At 41.9% G+C, this 27410-nt stretch overlaps 2 protein-coding genes across 2 annotated transcripts in view; both read left to right on the top strand.

Annotated features, from left to right (window-relative positions):
* Positions 1-3593: 3593 nt before the first annotated feature.
* On the top strand, positions 3594-7311 carry LOC129251371 (uncharacterized). Its single transcript, XM_054890771.1, has 3 exons — positions 3594-4560; positions 4837-7214; positions 7294-7311. Exons 1-3 carry the CDS (start codon positions 3594-3596, stop codon positions 7309-7311), a joined length of 3363 nt encoding a protein of 1120 aa, XP_054746746.1.
* Positions 7312-9248: 1937 nt separating this feature from the next.
* The window catches only part of LOC129251373 (uncharacterized), a 33955-nt gene continuing 15793 nt past the window's right edge, over positions 9249-27410 (top strand). The window contains exons 1-2 of the mRNA XM_054890772.1: positions 9249-10215; positions 10492-14014. Coding sequence (XP_054746747.1) covers positions 9249-10215; positions 10492-14014 — 4490 coding nt within the window. The remainder of the gene's footprint in view (positions 10216-10491; positions 14015-27410) is intronic.

Below are 27410 nucleotides of genomic sequence, written 5' to 3' on the forward strand. Positions count from 1 at the left end.
AACTGATAAGCTATAAACCCTTTGAAATACTTAAACAACTTACCTGAATTCTGTGGCGACTCAAACGATTTACAGACGTTCACTACACTCATCGACAGAATACACCCACACCTACAAACATACGATGAACTGTCCAAACTACTTTTTTCAGACGTGATAAAATCAAAGCTCAAAGGACGAGCAAGGCAGGCAATCGAAATAAACTGCCACGCGACTTCTTGGACAGATATTAAAAACAGATGATGGTGATATGAAACAGATGATGGTAATAGAGGTTCCTACGAAGAACTTTTTGACGAACTACGAAGTGTAACTTTTAGAACAAACACTTTAGATTTCTACAGCGATATGAAAAATAAATTACACAGACTGAACAACAAATTAGTAGTTATTCTAGGAGAATCTGAAGCAACTAGACAGAGCGCGATGAACAACAAACGCATCACCCTCAACATCTTCAAACGCAAAATCCCTGACCCAATGAAATTCATCCAATTCTGTAGGAACCCAGATGACCTAGAACAGGCTATGGATATACTGTTTCAAGCCGGGTACGCATATATTGGGAGCAATAATGGGAACGGCCCAGAGTTTAAAACTCAATCAAGTAATAGGAATAATAACTATAGAAACAACACACAATACAATAAAAAAAAATAGTAGGAATAGAGCACAATACGAGAACCCCCAACAACCATTCCAACCACACCGCCCTTACCAACAACCATTCCAACAACACCGCCCTTACCAACAACCATTCCAACAACACCGCCCTTACCAACAATCATTCCAACATCACCGCCCATACCAACAACCATTCCAACAACACCGCATATACCAACAAGCAACCCCAATGCTGAAAATCCACCATTCCACAGACCAGATTTTAGGAACTAGCCAGAACCGATGGACATAGGAAAAATAGAAGCGTCTGAAAATTTTCAGGAATTAGCCTCAAGAATAAATTACCATTTATAATAATAAAAACTAAGATAGGTTTTATAAAAATTATAATAGACACAGGCGCAACAAACTCAATTTTAAATCCGGGGATCTGTGACCCCAAAAGAATTCAATCAACCAACCCACTTTTAATTAAAACTCTTCAACACCAAATTTACGTTAACGAAAAATCCATAATACCTATTTTCGAGGAATTTAGCGATATTGGAACAAATAAAACACTAGAATTTTATATAATAAGATTTCATAATTTTTACGATGGTCTAAAGGTAACGATATATTGAGAGCACTAAATGTCTGTATCGATTATAGAAAGAAAGAAATAGTCATCGGTAACAAGAAACTCACAATGCACTTCGAAAGGGAAAACCTAAATAAGAAAAGGATAATAGCACCAGATAACTCCGACCTAGTATATTATAAGGAGGAAAACGGCGCAAATATTTTAAGAGAAGGAATTTTAAATGTAGAAAATGGAGAAGGAGAGATAAACTTACTATCTGTAACTAATCGCGTGACTACGCAGAACGACCAAATTAGAATAAGACACTTGAACCCTGATGAAAGATCACAACTATTACAGATAATACATAGATATCATAATCTTTTTTATCAAGAAAATGATAGACTTTCATTTACTTCCGCAATAAAATATAGAATTAGGACTACAAACAATATACCCATATTCTCTAAGTCATATAGATACCCGTACGTACATAAAAAAGAAGTTGCAGATCAAATCCAAGAGATGTTGGAAAATAAGATAATTAGGAATAACAAATCTCCCTATTCAGTCCCAATTTGGATCGTGCCGAAGAAGGCCGATGCCAGTGGAAAACCAAAGTGGAGACTTGTAATCGATTATCGTAAACTGAACGAAGTAACGATCGATGACAAGTTCCCCATCCCGAACATAGACTAGATACTTGAAAAACTGGAAAGAAGCCAGTATTTTACTACACTCGATCTGGCAAAGGGGTTTTACCACATCGAGATAGAGGAAGAAAACATCCACAAAACCGCTTTCAGTGTCGAAAGAGGGCACTATGAATTTCTGCGAAAGCCTTTCGGACTAAAAACAGCCCCTACAAAATTCCAGATATTGATGAACAATATCCTTCAAGATTACATCATTGGTATAACTGTACGACATAATCATATTTTCAACATCCTTACAAGAACATATGACTCACTCAAACTTATAATCGCAAGATTACAGGAGGCAAACCTGAAAGTCCAACTGGATAAATCAGAATTTCAAAAAAAAGAAACGGAGTTCCTTGGGCACATAATTATAACGGGAGGAGTCAAGCCCAATCCTAAAAACATAGAATGCGTTGTTAACTTTCCAATACCCAAAACGACAAAACAGATCAAACAATTCTTAGGGCTCACAGGCTACTACAGAAAGTTCATAAAAGACTACTCATCTATCGCTAAACAAATGACTAAATACTTGAAGAAGGATTCAAAGATAAACATAAATGACCCAGAGTATGAAAAAAGTTGTAACATAATTTTAAAATAATTTTTATGAAAGAAATGGACAGGGAAACAACAATTGCAATACTAAAGAATCATTTTAAGCCAACACAGCCGAACGCTATTTTTATCCAAGATGAATTTTATACAATGTTTATGAAGAACTATTTTCAAATAACACAAATGACAGACACAAATGCACTCATGGCAGAAGACATAGAAGATGAAAAGCGGTTAACCGAAATTATTAAAAATCAACACCTTAACAAAAACCATAATTACGCGAATTTACAATCCGAAATTGAAACAAAGAATAACTCAGTTCATAAATAATTGTGAAATTTGTAACTTAGAAAAATATGACAGGAAACCCCCAAAGATCCCCAATAAAATTACGGAAACCCCATATAAACCTCTCGAAATATTACACATAGACGTATTTTATACCTTAGATAAGAAACTCTTTATGACAGCAATCGACAAATTCTCAAAATTCGCTTTTGCATTTCAAATAAACGGTAGAAGTTGGACGGAATTCAAAACAAAACTATTGCTGATAATCAATACCTATGGGAAAATAAATAGAATAATCGTGGACAACGAATTAGGATTTAAGGCTATACCAATGCAGGAACTTTTGAAAAAAGAGGACATAGATATTCACTATACCTCAAATAGTAATCATATGTCCAACGCTGACATAGAAAGACATAATCATAACACAATCAATGAGCACATACGTTTGCTAAGACATGATAAAGAAAACAAAGACGAAAGTACGGAAGGTAAAATGATTAGAATAATAGGTTTTTATAACAATACCATATGTCTAAGATTATGAAGTTATTTATACTATGTCATTTGAATTACCCTGTTGTTTTCCTTTGCTATTATCTATTCTTTATTTTTGCTGTTTACTGTTCGCCCATTTGTGGCTCTCTCTCTTTTAATTTGGACTTTGAATAAAGTGGATGTGCAAATAAGCTGAGCTCCTGATTTTTACTAAACATTTTTTGGTGCCTCCTGTGAGGATTGATAAATTCACTATAACATCAGCTTAATTCGCACGATTACGGTGCACAAAGGCTTCGCGTTGGATTAGGCCTGATTTCCTGGATAATTGCAGATAACTTATTCGAGGTTGGAACATGTCGGAGTTAAATCTACGCCAGTTCCATGCGGCCGCTATTTTGCGGATGTATGACCAAACGAAAGAGGGGAGGGCTGGTGACCTCAATGTCACTCAAATTGATCAGCGTATAAAATCTGCTGCCGTCCATTTTGATCGGATGCTCACAAATCATGAGGCTTTGGTTGCCGCAGCCAAGGAGGAGGACTTAGAGGTACACTCAGGATGGTGGGACTCCACCGAAGCTGCCTACATAGATTTGTGCGCAACGCTGAATCAACGACGAAGAGAGTTGGAGGGTGAATCTCTGCCTGCCAACAATTCGCACAAAGTTTCGCCAATGGAATTAAAATTAGAGCCGCTGTGTATACCATCGTTTGACGGATCCGCTTATAAGTGGCTTGCATTTAAGGATGCATTTGAGACATTGGTTCATCAACGGGATTTGCCGGTGGCATACAAGTTGGGGAAATTGCGTCAGGCAGTTAAGGCAGAGGCGGTTCCGTTGGTTGGAGGTTTGTATTCGGGTGGCTATGAAGAAGTGTGGACGGCGCTGAAAAATCGATATGACAACCCTAAGCAATTAGCGGAGATCCACGTTGCTAGATTTCTGAACATGAAGTCACAGACTGAGGATACGTCCAGGGCGTTACTGGGTGTCGTTGATGGGGTAAACGAGTCCTTGCGAGCGTTAGCGGTAATGAAGTTACCTGTCGACAAATGGGATGCCCTTACCGTCCCCATTGTGGTTTCTAAACTCTCTACTCGCACACAGCGAGAATGGTGCATGAATTGCTCCCCTACCGAGCTATCCACTTTAACTGAGTTGCTAGCATTTTTAGAAAAACGAGCGCACAGTCTTTCGACAGAACTTTGCCCGGTAGCGGATCATCATGAAGTGCTGCATTCTTCGTCAAAGCAGAAAAACACACTCCGTCTTCTAAAGTCCAACCTCGCCACAACTGATGATGGCAACTGTCAACACTGTAGAGGATCACACAAGGTTATGCGTTGTCCGGTGATTCTAGCTTTGAAACCAGAGCAACGTTTTGAAGCTTTAAAGCGATCGAACCTATGCTTTAACTGTTTGCGGTCCGGGCATTCATCCAAGCTTTGTTCCTCTGGTAACTGTCGCCAGTGCGGCCACCGACATCATACTATTTTTTGCCGCCACAAATCACAACAACCTATTTCAAGCAACGAGGTAGATTCTTCTGTGGCTAAGCCAGACATAATATCCAATCCACCATCATTATGACTAGCAAGCAATACAATCGTTACTAGCATCGAAAAGGGAAGCCAGACTGTTCTATTAGCTACAGCACGTGCCCACGTCATCGGCAAGGATCTCAAGCAACGGGTGTCTCGTGTATTATGCGATCCTGGATCTCAAGTAAGTCTGATCTCGGAATGTTTGGCTAATGGTTTGGGTCTTTATAGGAGCAAGTGTGAGATTATGGTGGAGGGGATTAGTGGAGTGGCATGTTCGAGGACCAAGGGTAGCGTCCGATTTACGATAAAAAGCATTTTTTCTAAATTTGAACTGGACATTCATGCATTGGTTATTGGTTCGATTACTTCAGTTACACCAGCGGTTAGTGTCGATATTGGGCAATGGAGACATTTGGCAAATCTCCAATTGGCAGACCCATATTTTGGTACTCCGGGTCATGTTGATGTACTTCTTGGTGCTGATGTCTGGGGTTCGATTGTAGAAGGGGATGTCATACATGGAGGGTATGATGAACCTCACGCACAGCTTACCCGACTTGGTTGGGTTGTATTTGGGCCAGCGTCCGTTCCGGGCCATTCTAGTACAACAGTTGGCAATTATTGCGCGCAGATTAGAGACGAGTCTTACTTGGAGGATCTCATTTGTAATTTTTGGAAGCTCGAAGAAGTACCGGTGACAACTAAGAGCTCGGATGATGAATGCGAGCGGTTCTTTGCCACTACACACCAACGTATGGCCGACGGACGCTATGTTGTGAGATTGCCATTCTGTCAAGATGGTCAACCGTTAGGCGACTCTTACGTCAACGCTCGACGTCAGTTCTCGCGTTTGGAGCGACGTCTGGCTGCTGATCCGGACATGCAGGCAAAATATATAGCGTTTATGAGGGAATATGAGTCCCTTGGCCATATGGAAAGAGTTGTTCAGCCAGTTGTTCAATCCGGATGCTATTATATTCCCCACCATGCTGTATTGGGGAAGTTTAGAGTGGTGTTCAATGCATCCGCTCCTACCTCCAACGGGTTTTCGCTTAACGATATCCAACTGGTTGGATCCCCCATTCAAGATTCGTTAATCAACATTATCCTCCGCTTCCGACGCTATGCCATCGCGATCACAGCCGATGTGGAGAAGATGTTTCGCCAGGTTCTCGTGGCACCACAAGACAGAGACTTTCAGCGTATACTTTGGCGTGAATCTCCATCAGAGGAAGTAATTACTTACCGACTGTCTACTGTCACGTATGGCATGGCATGCAGTCCTCATAATGCGATAAGGGCTATGCATCAGTGTGCGTACGACAGCTTCGACAAGATTCACAATCGCAATATGGGCATCCAAGCGCGAGAATCCATTCTCTCATCATTCTACGTGGATGATTTCCTCACCAGTTGTAGCACCGTCGAAAGTGCTATCACTTTAGCAACGAATATCGACACCATTCTGAGAGCTGGAGGCTTTAAGTTAAGGAAGTGGAATTCTAATGACGCCGCCGTATTGATTCCATTAGGGAAGGGCTTATCACCTACGGAATGCCCTATTGATGCATCAGTTGCCTCTGTGCTAGGTTTGCGATGGAGTCCAGTCGACGACATCCTGCTGTTCAACGTGGAACTCAAGCAACCCGGCGGTGTATACACCAAGCGCAGTGTGCTCAGCGAGGTGGCGAAGTTGTTTGACCCAACAGGATTCTTGTCACCCGTAGTGGTGGTGGGTAAGATATTTATTCAAACTCTTTGGTCCGCAGGTATTGATTGGGATACTGCTCTAACAACGGAATTACGCGAAATTTGGCTAACATTTCGCAATGACCTTACTGCTCTCAACATGCTTCGGATACCTCGTTGGCTTGGGATGAAGGAAGGGTCAACTACCACGCTTTATGGGTTCTGCGATGCCAGCCAAAAGGCATATGCTGCCGTGGTGTACGCTCGAACAACGAATTCTCAGGGGGACGTTCACGTAGCTTTAATTACGGCCCGAACCAAGGTGGCACCCCTAAGAGGAGCCACTATACCTCGCTTAGAGCTATGTGCGGCACAGTTACTAGCTGAGACTCTTCGAAACGTCCGAAGTGCATTAGGATTAGTCGACCAAGTAGCATCTTTGTGGTCAGACTCGACTATCACCCTCTGTTGGTTGCGAAAGCAGCCTGAGACGCTTAAACCCTATGTATCAAATAGGGTCCGGCAAATACAAGAGTTAACTTTGAGGGATGAATGGCATTATGTACGTTCATCGCAAAACCCAGCGGATTGCGCTAGTAGAGGCATATCTGCTTCAGAACTTTTGGACCACCATTTATGGTGGAGTGGTCCCAGTTGGCTACGGGATGACACAATAGATCCCACCTGTCACCCTAAACTACGTGATTGCGATGAAGCTGTAGTGAATAGCGAGAGAAGGGTACAGTGTTTAGCCGTCACAGTCACTCATTTAACATTGACAACGCGACGCTTAGACGGTGAAATTATTCCGCTTACAGATCGATTCAGCTCGTTAAAAAAACTTATACATACTACGGCGTTAATACTGAGGTGGCTTCCTAGAAGTCGAAGTTTTCGCCGTTCCACAATTGACCCCCAGGAGATGGAGACGGCATTAGAATGGCTCATGAGAATCGATCAAATGAATGCGTTTCCGAAAGACATTAGGTGCATACAGGGTGGGTCGGCATTACCAACTGCTAGTAGTATACTCCCGTTAAATCCTTATCTAGATGACCACGGACTATTACGAGTTGGAGGCCGCATTTCGAAATCTGCGTTAATCGAGGCACATAGACACCCAATCATTCTTCCGAAGTCAACGGGGCTAGTACGGCTGCTTATTACACAGGCACATATCGACACTCTTCACGGCGGAACTCAGCTGACTCTTCAAACTCTTCGATGTCGCTTTTGGATTATTCATGGGAGAGTAGCAGTACGTAGTCTGATCCTCAAATGTGTCATATGTCGTCGCAACCGGGGAGCTGTTTTAACACAACAAATGGCCTCGCTACCTCGGCATCGGGTTCAGGCAGCTCGACCCTTCATTGCGTCCGGTGTTGATTACTGTGGCCCGTTCAACTTGCGTATTGGAACCAAAAGATCGCGGACTACAGTGAAAACGTACTTGGCGATTTTTGTTTGTACGGCGACGAAGGCTGTTCATATTGAGGTTGCTGATGATCTCTCCACACAGGCTTTTTTGGACGTATTTACTCGGTTTGTTAGCCGGCGAGGCCCATGCAGGGACTTGTACAGCGACAACGGAACTGCGTTCGTTGGAGCTAACCGCGTTCTGAAGGAAGACTTAGCCGCCTGGTTTAATGAACGGAGTATTCAGTCACTGGCTGATTTGGGTACCCGGTGGCATTTTATAACGCCGAGCGCTCCCCATCAAGGAGGCCTATGGGAAGCAGCTGTGAAGTCTGCAAAGCGGCACTTAGTACGCGTAGTGGGTACGCAAGCACTTTGGTACTCTCAGCTACAGACGTTGGCGACTCGCATCGAGGCTTGTCTGAATTCTCGCCCACTCGTACCATTGCACGATGACCCGGATGACAAGTATGCATTAACTCCAGCAGACTTCTTAATAGGATCTCAAATAATAGCTATCCCAGAGCCAGACGTTTCGGAGATTCCTGCCAACCGAGTGAAGCACTGGCAATGGTTACGGCAGATGCATCAGCTCTTTTGGAAAAGATGGAATGAGGAGTATTTGGCAACCTTACAGGCGAGGACAAAGTGGCAACGACGGGTTCCTAACATAAGACTGGGTGACATCGTGGTAATACGCCACGAAAATCTACCACCTACACATTGGAGGCTAGCACGCGTCACTGAACTCCACCCAGGCACCGACGGAGCAGTCAGAAATGTTACACTTGCAACCGCACATGGTTCGTGCACCCGGGCCGTGCAGAAGCTATGCCTTCTTTGGAGGATCACATTGAAACCAACGTTTCAACCGGGGAGGATGTCTAAGATTATGAAGTTATTTATACTATGTCATTTGAATTACCCTGTTGTTTTCCTTTGCTATTATCTATTCTTTATTTTTGCTGTTTACTGTTCGCCCATTTGTGGCTCTCTCTCTTTTAATTTGGACTTTGAATAAAGTGGATGTGCAGATGTCTAAGATTATGAAGTTATTTATACTATGTCATTTGAATTACCCTGTTGTTTTCCTTTGCTATTATCTATTCTTTATTTTTGCTGTTTACTGTTCGCCCATTTGTGGCTCTCTCTCTTTTAATTTGGACTTTGAATAAAGTGGATGTGCAAATAAGCTGAGCTCCTGATTTTTACTAAACATTTTTTGGTGCCTCCTGTGAGGATTGATAAATTCACTATAACATCAGCTTAATTCGCACGATTACGGTGCACAAAGGCTTCGCGTTGGATTAGGCCTGATTTCCTGGATAATTGCAGATAACTTATTCGAGGTTGGAACATGTCGGAGTTAAATCTACGCCAGTTCCATGCGGCCGCTATTTTGCGGATGTATGACCAAACGAAAGAGGGGAGGGCTGGTGACCTCAATGTCACTCAAATTGATCAGCGTATAAAATCTGCTGCCGTCCATTTTGATCGGATGCTCACAAATCATGAGGCTTTGGTTGCCGCAGCCAAGGAGGAGGACTTAGAGGTACACTCAGGATGGTGGGACTCCACCGAAGCTGCCTACATAGATTTGTGCGCAACGCTGAATCAACGACGAAGAGAGTTGGAGGGTGAATCTCTGCCTGCCAACAATTCGCACAAAGTTTCGCCAATGGAATTAAAATTAGAGCCGCTGTGTATACCATCGTTTGACGGATCCGCTTATAAGTGGCTTGCATTTAAGGATGCATTTGAGACATTGGTTCATCAACGGGATTTGCCGGTGGCATACAAGTTGGGGAAATTGCGTCAGGCAGTTAAGGCAGAGGCGGTTCCGTTGGTTGGAGGTTTGTATTCGGGTGGCTATGAAGAAGTGTGGACGGCGCTGAAAAATCGATATGACAACCCTAAGCAATTAGCGGAGATCCACGTTGCTAGATTTCTGAACATGAAGTCACAGACTGAGGATACGTCCAGGGCGTTACTGGGTGTCGTTGATGGGGTAAACGAGTCCTTGCGAGCGTTAGCGGTAATGAAGTTACCTGTCGACAAATGGGATGCCCTTACCGTCCCCATTGTGGTTTCTAAACTCTCTACTCGCACACAGCGAGAATGGTGCATGAATTGCTCCCCTACCGAGCTATCCACTTTAACTGAGTTGCTAGCATTTTTAGAAAAACGAGCGCACAGTCTTTCGACAGAACTTTGCCCGGTAGCGGATCATCATGAAGTGCTGCATTCTTCGTCAAAGCAGAAAAACACACTCCGTCTTCTAAAGTCCAACCTCGCCACAACTGATGATGGCAACTGTCAACACTGTAGAGGATCACACAAGGTTATGCGTTGTCCGGTGATTCTAGCTTTGAAACCAGAGCAACGTTTTGAAGCTTTAAAGCGATCGAACCTATGCTTTAACTGTTTGCGGTCCGGGCATTCATCCAAGCTTTGTTCCTCTGGTAACTGTCGCCAGTGCGGCCACCGACATCATACTATTTTTTGCCGCCACAAATCACAACAACCTATTTCAAGCAACGAGGTAGATTCTTCTGTGGCTAAGCCAGACATAATATCCAATCCACCATCATTATGACTAGCAAGCAATACAATCGTTACTAGCATCGAAAAGGGAAGCCAGACTGTTCTATTAGCTACAGCACGTGCCCACGTCATCGGCAAGGATCTCAAGCAACGGGTGTCTCGTGTATTATGCGATCCTGGATCTCAAGTAAGTCTGATCTCGGAATGTTTGGCTAATGGTTTGGGTCTTTATAGGAGCAAGTGTGAGATTATGGTGGAGGGGATTAGTGGAGTGGCATGTTCGAGGACCAAGGGTAGCGTCCGATTTACGATAAAAAGCATTTTTTCTAAATTTGAACTGGACATTCATGCATTGGTTATTGGTTCGATTACTTCAGTTACACCAGCGGTTAGTGTCGATATTGGGCAATGGAGACATTTGGCAAATCTCCAATTGGCAGACCCATATTTTGGTACTCCGGGTCATGTTGATGTACTTCTTGGTGCTGATGTCTGGGGTTCGATTGTAGAAGGGGATGTCATACATGGAGGGTATGATGAACCTCACGCACAGCTTACCCGACTTGGTTGGGTTGTATTTGGGCCAGCGTCCGTTCCGGGCCATTCTAGTACAACAGTTGGCAATTATTGCGCGCAGATTAGAGACGAGTCTTACTTGGAGGATCTCATTTGTAATTTTTGGAAGCTCGAAGAAGTACCGGTGACAACTAAGAGCTCGGATGATGAATGCGAGCGGTTCTTTGCCACTACACACCAACGTATGGCCGACGGACGCTATGTTGTGAGATTGCCATTCTGTCAAGATGGTCAACCGTTAGGCGACTCTTACGTCAACGCTCGACGTCAGTTCTCGCGTTTGGAGCGACGTCTGGCTGCTGATCCGGACATGCAGGCAAAATATATAGCGTTTATGAGGGAATATGAGTCCCTTGGCCATATGGAAAGAGTTGTTCAGCCAGTTGTTCAATCCGGATGCTATTATATTCCCCACCATGCTGTATTGGGGAAGTTTAGAGTGGTGTTCAATGCATCCGCTCCTACCTCCAACGGGTTTTCGCTTAACGATATCCAACTGGTTGGATCCCCCATTCAAGATTCGTTAATCAACATTATCCTCCGCTTCCGACGCTATGCCATCGCGATCACAGCCGATGTGGAGAAGATGTTTCGCCAGGTTCTCGTGGCACCACAAGACAGAGACTTTCAGCGTATACTTTGGCGTGAATCTCCATCAGAGGAAGTAATTACTTACCGACTGTCTACTGTCACGTATGGCATGGCATGCAGTCCTCATAATGCGATAAGGGCTATGCATCAGTGTGCGTACGACAGCTTCGACAAGATTCACAATCGCAATATGGGCATCCAAGCGCGAGAATCCATTCTCTCATCATTCTACGTGGATGATTTCCTCACCAGTTGTAGCACCGTCGAAAGTGCTATCACTTTAGCAACGAATATCGACACCATTCTGAGAGCTGGAGGCTTTAAGTTAAGGAAGTGGAATTCTAATGACGCCGCCGTATTGATTCCATTAGGGAAGGGCTTATCACCTACGGAATGCCCTATTGATGCATCAGTTGCCTCTGTGCTAGGTTTGCGATGGAGTCCAGTCGACGACATCCTGCTGTTCAACGTGGAACTCAAGCAACCCGGCGGTGTATACACCAAGCGCAGTGTGCTCAGCGAGGTGGCGAAGTTGTTTGACCCAACAGGATTCTTGTCACCCGTAGTGGTGGTGGGTAAGATATTTATTCAAACTCTTTGGTCCGCAGGTATTGATTGGGATACTGCTCTAACAACGGAATTACGCGAAATTTGGCTAACATTTCGCAATGACCTTACTGCTCTCAACATGCTTCGGATACCTCGTTGGCTTGGGATGAAGGAAGGGTCAACTACCACGCTTTATGGGTTCTGCGATGCCAGCCAAAAGGCATATGCTGCCGTGGTGTACGCTCGAACAACGAATTCTCAGGGGGACGTTCACGTAGCTTTAATTACGGCCCGAACCAAGGTGGCACCCCTAAGAGGAGCCACTATACCTCGCTTAGAGCTATGTGCGGCACAGTTACTAGCTGAGACTCTTCGAAACGTCCGAAGTGCATTAGGATTAGTCGACCAAGTAGCATCTTTGTGGTCAGACTCGACTATCACCCTCTGTTGGTTGCGAAAGCAGCCTGAGACGCTTAAACCCTATGTATCAAATAGGGTCCGGCAAATACAAGAGTTAACTTTGAGGGATGAATGGCATTATGTACGTTCATCGCAAAACCCAGCGGATTGCGCTAGTAGAGGCATATCTGCTTCAGAACTTTTGGACCACCATTTATGGTGGAGTGGTCCCAGTTGGCTACGGGATGACACAATAGATCCCACCTGTCACCCTAAACTACGTGATTGCGATGAAGCTGTAGTGAATAGCGAGAGAAGGGTACAGTGTTTAGCCGTCACAGTCACTCATTTAACATTGACAACGCGACGCTTAGACGGTGAAATTATTCCGCTTACAGATCGATTCAGCTCGTTAAAAAAACTTATACATACTACGGCGTTAATACTGAGGTGGCTTCCTAGAAGTCGAAGTTTTCGCCGTTCCACAATTGACCCCCAGGAGATGGAGACGGCATTAGAATGGCTCATGAGAATCGATCAAATGAATGCGTTTCCGAAAGACATTAGGTGCATACAGGGTGGGTCGGCATTACCAACTGCTAGTAGTATACTCCCGTTAAATCCTTATCTAGATGACCACGGACTATTACGAGTTGGAGGCCGCATTTCGAAATCTGCGTTAATCGAGGCACATAGACACCCAATCATTCTTCCGAAGTCAACGGGGCTAGTACGGCTGCTTATTACACAGGCACATATCGACACTCTTCACGGCGGAACTCAGCTGACTCTTCAAACTCTTCGATGTCGCTTTTGGATTATTCATGGGAGAGTAGCAGTACGTAGTCTGATCCTCAAATGTGTCATATGTCGTCGCAACCGGGGAGCTGTTTTAACACAACAAATGGCCTCGCTACCTCGGCATCGGGTTCAGGCAGCTCGACCCTTCATTGCGTCCGGTGTTGATTACTGTGGCCCGTTCAACTTGCGTATTGGAACCAAAAGATCGCGGACTACAGTGAAAACGTACTTGGCGATTTTTGTTTGTACGGCGACGAAGGCTGTTCATATTGAGGTTGCTGATGATCTCTCCACACAGGCTTTTTTGGACGTATTTACTCGGTTTGTTAGCCGGCGAGGCCCATGCAGGGACTTGTACAGCGACAACGGAACTGCGTTCGTTGGAGCTAACCGCGTTCTGAAGGAAGACTTAGCCGCCTGGTTTAATGAACGGAGTATTCAGTCACTGGCTGATTTGGGTACCCGGTGGCATTTTATAACGCCGAGCGCTCCCCATCAAGGAGGCCTATGGGAAGCAGCTGTGAAGTCTGCAAAGCGGCACTTAGTACGCGTAGTGGGTACGCAAGCACTTTGGTACTCTCAGCTACAGACGTTGGCGACTCGCATCGAGGCTTGTCTGAATTCTCGCCCACTCGTACCATTGCACGATGACCCGGATGACAAGTATGCATTAACTCCAGCAGACTTCTTAATAGGATCTCAAATAATAGCTATCCCAGAGCCAGACGTTTCGGAGATTCCTGCCAACCGAGTGAAGCACTGGCAATGGTTACGGCAGATGCATCAGCTCTTTTGGAAAAGATGGAATGAGGAGTATTTGGCAACCTTACAGGCGAGGACAAAGTGGCAACGACGGGTTCCTAACATAAGACTGGGTGACATCGTGGTAATACGCCACGAAAATCTACCACCTACACATTGGAGGCTAGCACGCGTCACTGAACTCCACCCAGGCACCGACGGAGCAGTCAGAAATGTTACACTTGCAACCGCACATGGTTCGTGCACCCGGGCCGTGCAGAAGCTATGCCTTCTTTGGAGGATCACATTGAAACCAACGTTTCAACCGGGGAGGATGTCTAAGATTATGAAGTTATTTATACTATGTCATTTGAATTACCCTGTTGTTTTCCTTTGCTATTATCTATTCTTTATTTTTGCTGTTTACTGTTCGCCCATTTGTGGCTCTCTCTCTTTTAATTTGGACTTTGAATAAAGTGGATGTGCAAATAAGCTGAGCTCCTGATTTTTACTAAACACCATACATAGCACGATCGGCATCAAGCCGATTGATTTTGTAAATGGCAAAGTTCATGAGGGTAGATATATAGAAATTCGTGATCTTATAAACGCAAAAAATGAAAAATATACTCAGAAGTTAAATGAAAACCGGAAAGATTTTGAACTGGAAAGCGGACCAAATTATATTAAAGAGATAAGAGGTGGAAAAAACCACAGAAAATATAGGAAAGTTAATGCAGAAAAAATAGATGACGACCACATACAGACGACAGAAACTGGACATAAATACTATAAAACTCACTTTAGACCTACGAAGAAATACCAAGACAAATATAATCCCAAAATCAAGGCAACAATTAGATAAATATATTTTTGTTTTAGATGATTAAATGGATCATAATAATGGTAACAATTGTTCCAACATTCAAGGCTCACACCATAGACTTTGAAGACCTATCGAACAATAACGGGTACATACCAATAAAAACAGGGGAAACCAAAATTATTGAACACTACACAAAAGTACTGCATATAATAAACACCACAGAATACGAACGAACTATGGAAATAATCAAAACCAACATTGACACTCTAAAGACATCCAGTAGCGAATCAAAAAAAATAATAACTACAGTAAACAAGAACTTTATGCTACTAAGGGCAAAAATAGAGAATCTTAATCCTATCTTCCGAAAGAAACGGGCCTTCTTAAACATTATAGGTAAAGGTCTTAAAATCATTGCAGGTACAATGGACAGCGACGACGAAGAACAAATAAGTAAGACTCTTAAATTATTACACGCAAGTGACGAAAACATAACAAAAAAGGTGGACAAACTAACTTATATAAGCAATGTCATGAACTCCCAAATCCAGAACATAACTAATCATATAAACTATCAGCAAAAAACTATACTTAATTAAAATCAAGAATATTATAGGGAACAAAATTTCAACCATAGAAGACGAGATAATATTTATAGAGCACATATATCAGATTAACAACGACATTTCACTTTTAAGGCACCATGTAGACGACATCGGACAGATTATTTTCTCCGGAAAACTGGGAATCATCCCCACAGATATTCGAACCCAAACCGAACTAGAATTAATCACGAACTTTGACAGCTATACCAACATAAAAGTAGCCATAGCACTTCACGAAAATAACATTATAATAATCCTCTCTATACCACAATATTCGCAAGACCCACTATCCACGTTGACATTCGCACCCATTCCTGACCAGAACAATAAGTCCACAAAGTTTGACCATTCTGATGTTCTCATAGATTTAGAAAACAATATTTATAGTACATATGTTAAGGATCATCTAAAAAGATAAAATAATATACTAAACTTTGAAGAAGCTAACTGCAAAACGCAAACATCAAATACACAAGAAATAATCGAAATAATTCCTGGAATATTGATACTTAAGCACTTTAACAATACATTATCCCATAATTGCAACAAAGCTAAATTGGAAATTACGAGAAATTGTTTAATCAAATTTGAAAATTGTGAAATAAACATATTGAATAAAACTTTTACCAATGTTAAAATAAAATTGTACGATAAAATTATCTTACCTAATCTTATAACAAAAATTAAAGACACTAGTAATACAACACTAGCCGGCATAAAAATTGAATCCTTATATCTAAAAAAAAGAATACGAAAAAACACTAAAACAAGCACTACATACAGATAAAAATTCAAAAATAATTAGTTATAGTATAGATATCTTAACTATCATAGCAATACCTATCTTAGTTACTTTTATATACTTCTTTAAGAACAGACAAACAACATACTATATCCCAAACCTGCAGCTAAAAAATGAAACCACTATAAACCACCCAATAAAAATAATATAATTTCGTCGGAGCCTCAAACAAACGGTGGGGTGTTATAGTGCATATATTATATATTTATAACTTTATTAATTGTATTATTTTTGCACAATACCTATATTTATTTGTCCAAATGCATATCCGCTAACGAAAATGCAACGAAAAGCAAAATAATAGTACTAAATTTCTTTACTTTATTAATTGTATTTTTTCCCCAAAATATGTTTATTTGTCCAAATGCATTTCCGCTAACGAAAATGCAACAGAAAGCAAAATAATAGTGTTTAGTAAAAAATCTTGAGCTTAGCTTATAGCACATCCACTTTATTCCACGTCCAAATTAAAAGAGAGCGACAAATGGGCGAACATTAAACAGCAAAAATAAAGAATAGACAATAGCAAAGGAAAACAACAGGGTAATTCAAATGACATAGTTTAAATAACTTCATAATCTTAGACAAATAGTATTAAATTTCTTAACTTTATTAATTGTATTTTTTCCCCAAAATATGTATATTTGTCCAAATGCATTTCCGCTAACGAAAATGCAACAGGAAGCAAAATAATAGTATTAAATTTCATAACTTTATTAATTGTATTCTTTCCCCACAATATGTAAATTTATTTGTCCAAGTGCATTTCCGCTAACGAAAATGCAACGGAAAGCTAAATAATAGTATTTAAGAAAGTGTAAAATAAAGAAAGATAACTTATTATTGATTCAACTTTAAAACCGTGTGTTTTATTTTTTTTCGTTGTTCTCCGCTCCGGGAATAAAAGTCTACGTTTGCCACGAGTTTGCAGGCTTTGTTGTCTACCGAGATCTTCTAGTGAGGCATCGAGTTTTGCTGCCAAGCACGCACGTGTTTGCGGTGTTAGTTGAGACTGCTTTAATTACGTTGTCTAAAACTTCTGGACAAAGACTACAAAGGTGGCGGAAAAATTGTGACTCGATGCGATCACCAATTTTTTCACAATCTAAAAGCTGAAAGTGTTTGGCGTCTTTTGACTTCGTAAGGCGTTCGATTAAGGTCATCTTCAAAAAAGTGTATGGCGTCGATGTAGAAGGACGAAGAATTATATCTTCTTCCTCCGCTGCTGATTGCGTGTCAATCAGTGAAACCGCATAGTAGAGCATGTCGTCTACATAAGAAACGGATCGAATTCTGAATTGCGATTCTAATTGAGCGAACCACAACGCAGAGCGATCTGCAGAGAACGCTGATGCGCGAACAGACGTACTTGTTGTTGGATACATTAGCGGTGGCATATATATATGTATATATAACCATAACCAGTTGCATGGTGTTGCATTGTGGTATATATGTTGTTATCTTTTGTTTATATAGATATATATATACATATATATATATATATATATAAATAGTGCTATTGGTAGCCGGCTATTTGCGGCGTGCGTCTTGAGGTTATTCGACAAATGGGGGACCTACAGTTTTAAGCCGACTCCGAACGGGAAATATATTTTATGCAGAGCTTATTCATGGCAGAAATGCTGAAATGCACTAGGAGGTTTGCCGTTGACAGCCGAGGTGCGACTGCTATTAGAAACAAATTTTTCTTCATTTTGGTGTTTCACGGAGTCTCGAATCTACGACTTCCGAATAGAAGCCACACACCAACTCATTCGATTACGGCGGCCGCCGTACAAATTGATATTTGCATATATTACCACATATTTGTGCATTTCGAAGTGCAGAAACTAAAAAAAAGATAACAACATATATACCACAATGCAACACCATGCAACTGGTTATGGTTACGACGAAAACCAAAATTCAATTGGTCTCTATGGTTATGGTTATGACTACGAAATTACGGCAACTCACCTCTAATCGATTACAATGTTGTCCATATGTTGATTCGATCTGCAAATTTATGGCGATATGGTTATGGCACCTCTACTTTGGGGTTAAAAGTACCACTATTTAGTATGCGAAAGAGCAACAAGCGCTCCAAAGTTAACTGAAATGGCCAAACAGGATTTAGTTATTTAGGCCATCCATAAGCTGTTCGAAAAATACTTAGCCCGTAATATACCTTTCGTAAGTGCATGGAATAGAAGTAAGAAATTGCAGTTTGCGCGTGACAATTAAATTGAACCCCATCATTTTAGACGACCATACTTTTTGCAGACGAGGTAAAAATAAACTTCTTTGGACCAGATAGCAGACCTTTTATATAGCACGAGGTCAATGCGGAGTTCAAACTCCAAAATTTGCCAGCTGCTATAAAATACCGTGGCACTTTGGAGCGCAAACATGGTTAATACCCTATGATCAAAAAGTACCGGGAATGTTTAATTTAAACAAACCGCGCACGTAGGAACCGGTCCATATTTTTTTCTTATGTTGGTAGGACTGCAAGACACACATCTTTTAGCGCCATCGGATCATTAGTGTCTGTCTAGCGTTTGTTTACATCAGTCACCTTTTTTCAATTTGTCGCATTTTACCATGGGTAATTTTGTTGAACAAAGAGTTTGTTTGAAATTTTGTGTTGCGAACGAAATTTCGTGTTCCGATGCACTGAAAATAATGCAAAAAGCATTTGGCGAGTGATATAAGGACTTTAAAAGTGGTCGTACAGTGGTGGAAGATTTGCCTCGTTCCGGACGCCCATCAACGTCGAACACCCATAAAAACGTGAGGAAAGTGAAAGAAATCGTGCTTGAAAATCGTCGTACCAGCTTAAGAGAGATTTCTAGTGAACTTCGTATTCCATATGGAACGGCACAACAAATTGTGGTTGATGTTTTGGGTATGAGACGTGTTACAGCCAGGCTCGTTCCAAAGGACCTAATTTCATGCAAAAACACCACCGAAAGACATTTGCTGAGTAAATGAATTCTGAAGCCCAAAGTGATCCAACCTTCATGAAACTGATAATTACTGGTGACGAGACTATGAATTTGACATGGAAACCAAGCAACAATCGTCTGAGTGGCGCTTCGAAGACGAGCCGGAACAGAAAAAGTCGCGCCAAAGACACTCAAAAGTAAAGGTTATGTTGACTGCTTTCTTCGATTGCTATGCGTAGTGCACCATAAGTGCGTTCTATTAGGCCAGACAGTCAATAAAGAATATTATTTATCCATTTGAAGCGTTTGAGAGATGCTGTACGTCGCAAACGGCCGGAAATGTGGCAAACAATTCTTGTATTTTTCATGATGATAACGCGCCATCACACCGAGCCCACCAACTATATACCAACGTGCAAGCACCGTATTTACCTGATATGGGCCCGTGCGACTTCTTTTTGTTTCCCAAGTTGTTGTTACCAATTCGTGGAAGGAAATTTCAGACGATAGATGAGATCAAAAAGAAAGCGATGAAGGAGCTGAAGGCCATTCCTTCGTCGGCCTACCAGGAGTGCATGGAGGACAGGGTTAAACGTTGTCACATATGTGTTGCATCAGGCGGGTCATAATTTGAAGGAGATAAAATAAATTTGCCTGAAATTTAACTCTATTTGGTTTTATTTAAACAATCCCGGAACTTTCTGATCATAGGGTATATAAATGTCCCCACATATTTGGAATTCCTCCACAATCACCGGATTTGAACATCAACAGAAATTTGTCGTCGATTTTGAAGACAAATATGAGAAAATATGACATCCAAACAAATCTAATGTTAAAAATGCCATACTTGAAGAGTGGAACAAAATTAGTCCAGAATACAGAAGAAAATTGATTGGCTTCATGCCTCTATGGCGGAAGTTAGATATTGGTTCAACGAATTTAAACCTGGGCGAACATCCGTTTTTGATGATCATTTTTGATCATTCAAAATGTCCACGACATGGTTCTCGCTGAGCGACGAACGAAAGTGTGTGAAGTAACAGAGGCCACAGGTGTGTCGACCGGAAAGGCAATGAATATTTTACATGACAAGTTGGTAATGAAAAAACTGTCGGCCCGATGGGTGCCACGTTTGCTCACAAGCAACAACAAGCGGATGCGGCTGTTGACTTCGAATCCGTGTTTGGAGCAACTTAAGCGACATCCGAAGAAATTTTGCGTCGAGTTGTCACCGTAGATGAAACCTGGATTCATCATTACACAGCAGAAACTAAGCACAAATCAAAACAATAGATTTCTCCAGAGAAAGCGAAGACAGTTCCATTGGCCGCAAAAGTCATTACGACGATTTTTTGGGATGAGAACGGCGTCATCCTCATGGATTCTTTAGAAAAAGGAAGAACGATCACTGGACAATAGTACAGAGAGTTATTGGAACTCTCTCATAAACAATTGAAGGAGAAATGTCCACATTTTGCGAAAAGAAAGAAGTTGCTTCACCACGATAACGCACCAGCACATTCATGCCGCCCCCCGCATATTCACTCGACCTGACTCAATGCAATTTTTTCTTGCTCCCTAACATGACGAAAAGTCTCGCGGAAAATAATTTAATTCAAACGAGGAAGTAATCGCCGAGTCAGCGGCGTATTTTGAAGATTTCGACGAGTCCTATTTTTTGGAAGAGTTAAAAAACTGGTCGGAGCGTTGGGAGAAGTGTATCTTTCTATAAGCGGACTATGTTGAAAAATGAAAAAATACATTTTGAAGAAATGTTGTCTTCTTTTCTAATACGGGTACTTATTGAAGCCCCCTTAGTCAGTTCATCATGGAACCATTCAAAAGTTCTTATGAAGCGTTTTATCCCAACACTGGATTCGTTCCGTAACAGAGTCAAAAGAATATTTTCCTAATAATCTTGCTCTGCTCCTAGCTAAGGCTAGACAATGACAGAGGAAGTGTTCTACTGTTTCTCGTCTCTGCAACTTCTCCAGAATCCATGGGAAAATACTCCAAAGCCGAGATCACCCCAAATGACCGGTGACACAAGCCACGACCTTCCCAATTTCCTTGAATATCTCTACGTCCTGGAACCCAAATAAGACTAATTTGAAGACGGTGCTAATATCATTAAGAGCTGCCAGACATTCCTCAGCAGCCTTTGATCTTAGTACAACTGCATCTAATGATTTGGTGACCCCCTGGCTATCCGACAAGGTATTTATCGTGGTTTTTCTTACGGCGTATGTGTTAGGAATATGATTTGAGGGCATGCACCTGGAATGTCCGGTCCCTTGATGAGGAAGGTGCCTCTGCCCGGCTGGTTGATGTCCTCGTGAGAGTATAGGCTGACATCACTGCTATCCAAGAGATGCGATGGACGGGGCGAGGCAAGAAAACCATTGGACCTTCCGACATCTACTACAGCTGCCATGTAAAGGAGCGCAAATTCGGTGTTGGATTTGTTGTGGGAAAGAGACTTCGTCGCCAAGTACTGTCGTTCACTCCGGTGGACGAGTGTTTCGCAACAATCCGCATCAAAGCCTGTTTTTTTAACATATCGCTAATTTGCGCCCACGCCCCGATGGAAGAGAAGGACGGTGCGATCAAAGATTCCTTCTATGAGCGCCTGGAACGTTCCTATGAGCGCTGTCCCCGCCACGACATAAAAATCGGGCTTGGCGACTTCAACGCCAGGGTGGGCAAGGAGGGAATTTTCAGTCCCATAGTCGGAAAATTCAGCCTGCACAACGAAACATCCGGTAACGGACAGAGGCTGATCAACTTTGCCAGGGTCCGAAACATGGTAGTTTGCAGCACCAGATTCCAGCATAAAAAGATGCACCAAGCTAGATGGAAGACACGCTTCTAGTGTATTAGATGTACGTACGATCCGAGGACTCAGCATCGACTCGGATCATTACCTTGTTATGGCCAAAGTGAGCACACGCCTCTGTGCAGCAAAAAACGTACATCCACCTACGCAAAGAATGTTCAACATCGAAAAGCTGCACTCAAAACAGATAGCCAGACGGTTGGCCATTCGACTCTCACTCCTGCTCGGCATGCACGAGCAACGGAGCAACATTTCTCGTTCCCTACGTTCCGCCGCCGAAGAAGAAATCGGATATCTGCGAGCCCGAAGAAAACAGTTGGTACGACGAGGAATGTCATGCTGCCGCTGAAAGAAAGGATGGCGCCTATAGAGACACGCTGCGATCGGGCGCAACGCGAGCCATGTGGGATCGCTACAGATACCTTAAAAAGGAAGAGAGACGTATTATCCGAAAGAAGGAACGAGAGGCCGAAATACGTGAGTGCGAAGAGCTTGAGATGCTGGCCAATAGAAACAACGCCCGAAAATTATACCAGAAAGTTCAGTGGCTTACAGAAGGTTTTAAGACCGGGGCGTTTTCCTTTAAGAACAAAGACGGCAAACTGGTGACTGACGTACAGAGCAATCTTTAATTATGGAGGGAACACTTCTCGAACCTGTTAAACAGTAACAGCTGCGCATGTCACAGAGAATGTGAAGATCCGAATACCCCAACCGTTGACGATGGAATTGTTGTTCCGCTACCCGACCATGACGAGGTGAGAATAGCAATACCGCGGCTAAAGAACAACAAAGCCGGCGCCCACGGCCGGACGGCCAGCTTAGCTATTCAAACATATCGGCGAGGAGCTGATAAGGTGCATGCAAAGACTTCTATGTAAAATATGGTTGGATCAAAGCATGCCTGCCGGTTGGAATTTAAGTGTGCCATTAGAAGGGTGATCCTGCAATCTGTGCCAATTATAACGGGATTAGTCTTCTAAATTCTGGCGAGCGTATTGTGTGAAAGGCTGAAGCCCAGCATCAACAAACTGATTGGACTTTATCAGCGTAGCTTTAGAAAGTCTACCATCGACCAAATATTCACAACACGCCAAATGTTTAGAAGACCCATGAAAGGAGAATCGACACACACCATCTTTTCGTCGATTTCAAAGCTGCTTTCGACAGTAGGGAAAGGAGTTACTTGTATGCCGCGATGTCTGAATTTGGCAGCGCTGTCAAAATTGGGAAGGACCTCTCCAAGCCGTTTGATACCAAACGAGGTTTCAGACAGGCTGACTCGCGTGTGACTTCTTTAACCTGATGTTGGAGAGCATCGTACGAACCGCAGAACTTAATCGCTCAGGGACAATATTTTATGAGAGCGATATCATCGGCCTTAACAACCGCGCTGTTAGTTCTGCCTTCTCTAAACTGGATAAAGAGGCAAAGCGAATGGGTGAACGAGGACAAAGCGAAGTACATCCTGTCTTCAAACAAACAGTCGGCACACTCCCGTATCGGCATCCACATCACTGTAGACAGTTATAATTTCGAGGTTGCAAAAGACTTCGTTTACTTAGGAACCAGCATTAACAATGTCAGCCTTGAAATCCATCGTAGAATCTCTCTTGATAACAAGTGCTACTTTGAACTAAGTAGGCAACTGAACACAGAAGCTTGGACGATGACAACATCCGATGAAGCAGCACTTGGAGTGTTTGAGATAAAGATTTTGCGTAAAATTTTTGGGCCTTTGCACGTTGACAACGGCGATTGTCACAGGCGATGGAACGATGAGCTGTATGAGCTTTACAACGACATAAACATCGGGCAGCGAATAAAGATCCAGCGGCTACGTTGGCTGGGTCATGTCGTCCGAATGGATTCAATCGCTCCGGCTCTGAAAGTATTCGATACGGTACCAGCTGGTGGTAGTAGAGGAAGAGGAAGGCCTCCTCTGCGTTAAAAAAACCAGGTAGAGAAGGACTTGGCGATTTCTTGATTATAACTACTCATAGGATGTAGTATAGGGGCGGGGCCGAACCATCTTTCGTTACTTCCGTAACGATATACCATGTAATAAAGTCTGAGTGCTGAAGCGGTTGCCACGTGTTTTCCTACCAGTTTTAGAGCAGACAACATGACTAGCACCTTTAGCGCTTTATTTATTTATTTCGTAAAGTGCCGGTGATGCATAGAAACGCAGTTCTTTGGAATTTGCTCAACAGTCTCGTATAACTTGCCTTTTGAGTTGATGGCACCCACACAAATATTCCATACAGCAAAATATGCCGAAATACTGAAGTGTGAATCACATGTGTAATACTAAATGTTAATCCCCATGTAATTCCGACTACTTTTTTTTATATTTGCAACTAGCGAAAACCCGCCCGTTCCGCTGGTCGTCTTTAAAAAAATCTAGATTAATAAATTAAATTAAGCCGAAAAATACTGTGTGTATTTTATAAAAATACTCGCTCATTAATAGTAATGAAAGAAGTTTTAAATAGTAGTAGCAATTAAAAAACGTTTGATGTGATTTACTTTATTACTTTTTTTATTGTAATGCTCTTTGGTATACAATATTCTTCGTTTTTCCATGCGTTGTTGAATAGATGAACAATACCGATGGCTTTCCAACTCTTGAGCATGAAACATAAAGTTGGCCATGAGAAAAACATGGGTATTCTAAATCAATACCACAAATTGATAAAGTTTGGCCTTGTGACTTATTAATAGTAATCGCGAATGCAAGGCGAACAGGAAATTGAAGACGTTTGAACGGCGTATCCGATGGTATCATTGGTATTCGCGGTATTAAAACGTCTTCACCAGAGTATTTTCCATTCAAAATTGTTGCTTCAATGACGTTATTCATCAATCTCTTAACTGTTAATCGAGTGCCATTACATAGTCGTGGTTGATTTATGTTTCTCAACATAATAATCGGTGCTCCTATTTTCAAGTTTAGCATGTGTGGCGGTAACCCAGGTAAATCAAGGGAATTCAAAAATTCAGTGGGATAATTTACAATATCATCTTGATTTGTAACAGTGTCAACGGATCCATATGTTTTTTCTGGACTTGGTATGTTAGCCAAATTAGCCGCATTCATTTCATTCACATCTTTATTTTTGCCAGCCATGATGGCTCGTTCACTAAGCCAATCATGATTTTTGTAATTTTGAGGTAAATTTGGGAAAATACTTTGAATTAACCGTTCTTTCGTTTGACTTATTTGACAAAAGTTTGGTTATAAAGTTATTAAGCCAGTTAAATTATCGACAGGAACTTTGCCATTTCCAATATCCAATAATTGCTGTGAAAATGCAGCAGCTGATGGATCATTTTGCATTAGAACACGTACATTCGTAGTTAGTTTGAGTGTTTGAACATGTCTGCACAAATATGATGATTTCAAACATGCAGCCAATTCATCTGCTACAGTTGCTCGAGGAATAACAGGCAGTGTTTGTCTAAAATCACCGGCCAGCAGCACTAAGGCACGACCAAACATTTCATTTTTACTACGTAAGTCTCGTAATGTCCTATCAAGCGCTTCCAGTGACTTTTTTTGTGCCATCGTGCACTTATCCCATACAATTACGTGTGCGAATAAGCGGAGAAGGGGAAGAGAACTGTTCTATTCCCCCCAGCTTCAACCCAGCTATTTGTTCAGGTGCAAATGATTTTTTTGCGTGAAGTCTGATATAAAATAAGTTCTATTTACTCTTCTTAAATTTATATAAACCTTTCCAGGCGAACTAAAAAAACTGACATATATTTGCTTCAACCGTATATTTGTGAGTACACAGGTAATACGTAAATATATGAATGACATAGGTAATATCTCATATTAGCATAACCTTTCTGCAAAAAATTAAGGAAACGATCACCAATCACGCCGGCAATGATACAATGAATTTTTCACTATAACTGACTTCAGATTAACGTTTATATAATAAGCGTATATGTAACATTTTTAAATTTTTCTAGAATTTTTTTTTAATTTTTAATAATAAGTGGTCTTCCTCTTCCTTTTCCTCTTTATCTTTCTCTTCCTCTTCATCTTCATCTTCCTCTTCCTGTAGCTATTCCTTTTCCTCTTCCATCTCCAGCTCCATCTCCTTTCTTTATCCCGGAAACGGGCAGTAAAAATTACCTAACTTAAATGCTTTCATCAACAGCTTCCATCTGATACCCATATTGTACAAACACATCCAAGGGTACCTTGGTCCACCTTTTCGGCTACATCTCGAGACCCTGGTCACTCAGAGATCTAAAAAATACTCTGTATTAAAGCACTCATCAGTAGCTTTGATTTGATACCCACAATGTAAAAACACATCCTAGGGTTACCCGGGTCCTCGTTTTGGCCTTCGGCAGCGCCACCTGGTGGCGAGTGGAGTCAATAAGCAGATTATACTAACCTTCTCTGTGGAAAAATATATATATATACCAAATTTCATAATAATCGGCCCAGACACACACGACCAAAATGTATTCACTTCTAATGAATGCTATGTGCGGTACAAAAAATACGTGCGGCAAATAGCGTCACTTAACCGACGCACTGCACACACACGCGCTATTGGATTTCAATCATACTTCACAGAAACCTTTGCCAAAGCAACACCAACAATGTGTGAAACTTTCATTGTTTTACTTACACGCGTTGCTGAGATTACCCCGGACAAATGCACACTTTTTTTTGGGCTTAATTTATATATAATTTATATATAGATGCATTGTTTGTCTTTTGAACCCTATTCTCAATATTAGGGTCGCACGAAAGTTTCCTGTATAATATAGGTTCTGTTAGGTTATGGTGGTAGTCGGTGCATATGACCAACTCACTTAGACCTTACAGGTCCGTTGTGATACCACTGCGCGACACGGGAACCTTGTTTATTAATTTTCATGAAACTATTTTGAGGCCTTATGAAGCGCAGGATTGGTCTAATCCTCGCGCCAGATAGTTCTGTAAGAGAACTGAAAAACTGTTTACCTAGACAAACTGCTCTGATTTTAGCTAAGGCTGGACAATTGCAAAGGAAGAATACTCCTAGCCTCAAGGAATGCCTGCCAAATAGCCAGTGGCCGGTGAGACAAGCCAAGACCTTCGAGATATCTTCTCTTGAGAGGCTAAGCAATTCCTTTGCCCTTTTCTTGTTTATTTCCGGCCATAGTAGCCTAGCTGTTATGCATGTATCTTCATCTTCCCATGACTTATTGGCCTCTTCGGTAATGTTGTTATTTATTATTAATTTACTCGTGGCCAAAGGTATTCCAATGGTATTTTTATCACGGAGCAGT

The sequence above is a fragment of the Anastrepha obliqua genome, unplaced genomic scaffold (assembly GCF_027943255.1).
Source record: "Anastrepha obliqua isolate idAnaObli1 unplaced genomic scaffold, idAnaObli1_1.0 ptg000012l, whole genome shotgun sequence".
NCBI lineage: Eukaryota > Metazoa > Arthropoda > Insecta > Diptera > Tephritidae > Anastrepha > Anastrepha obliqua.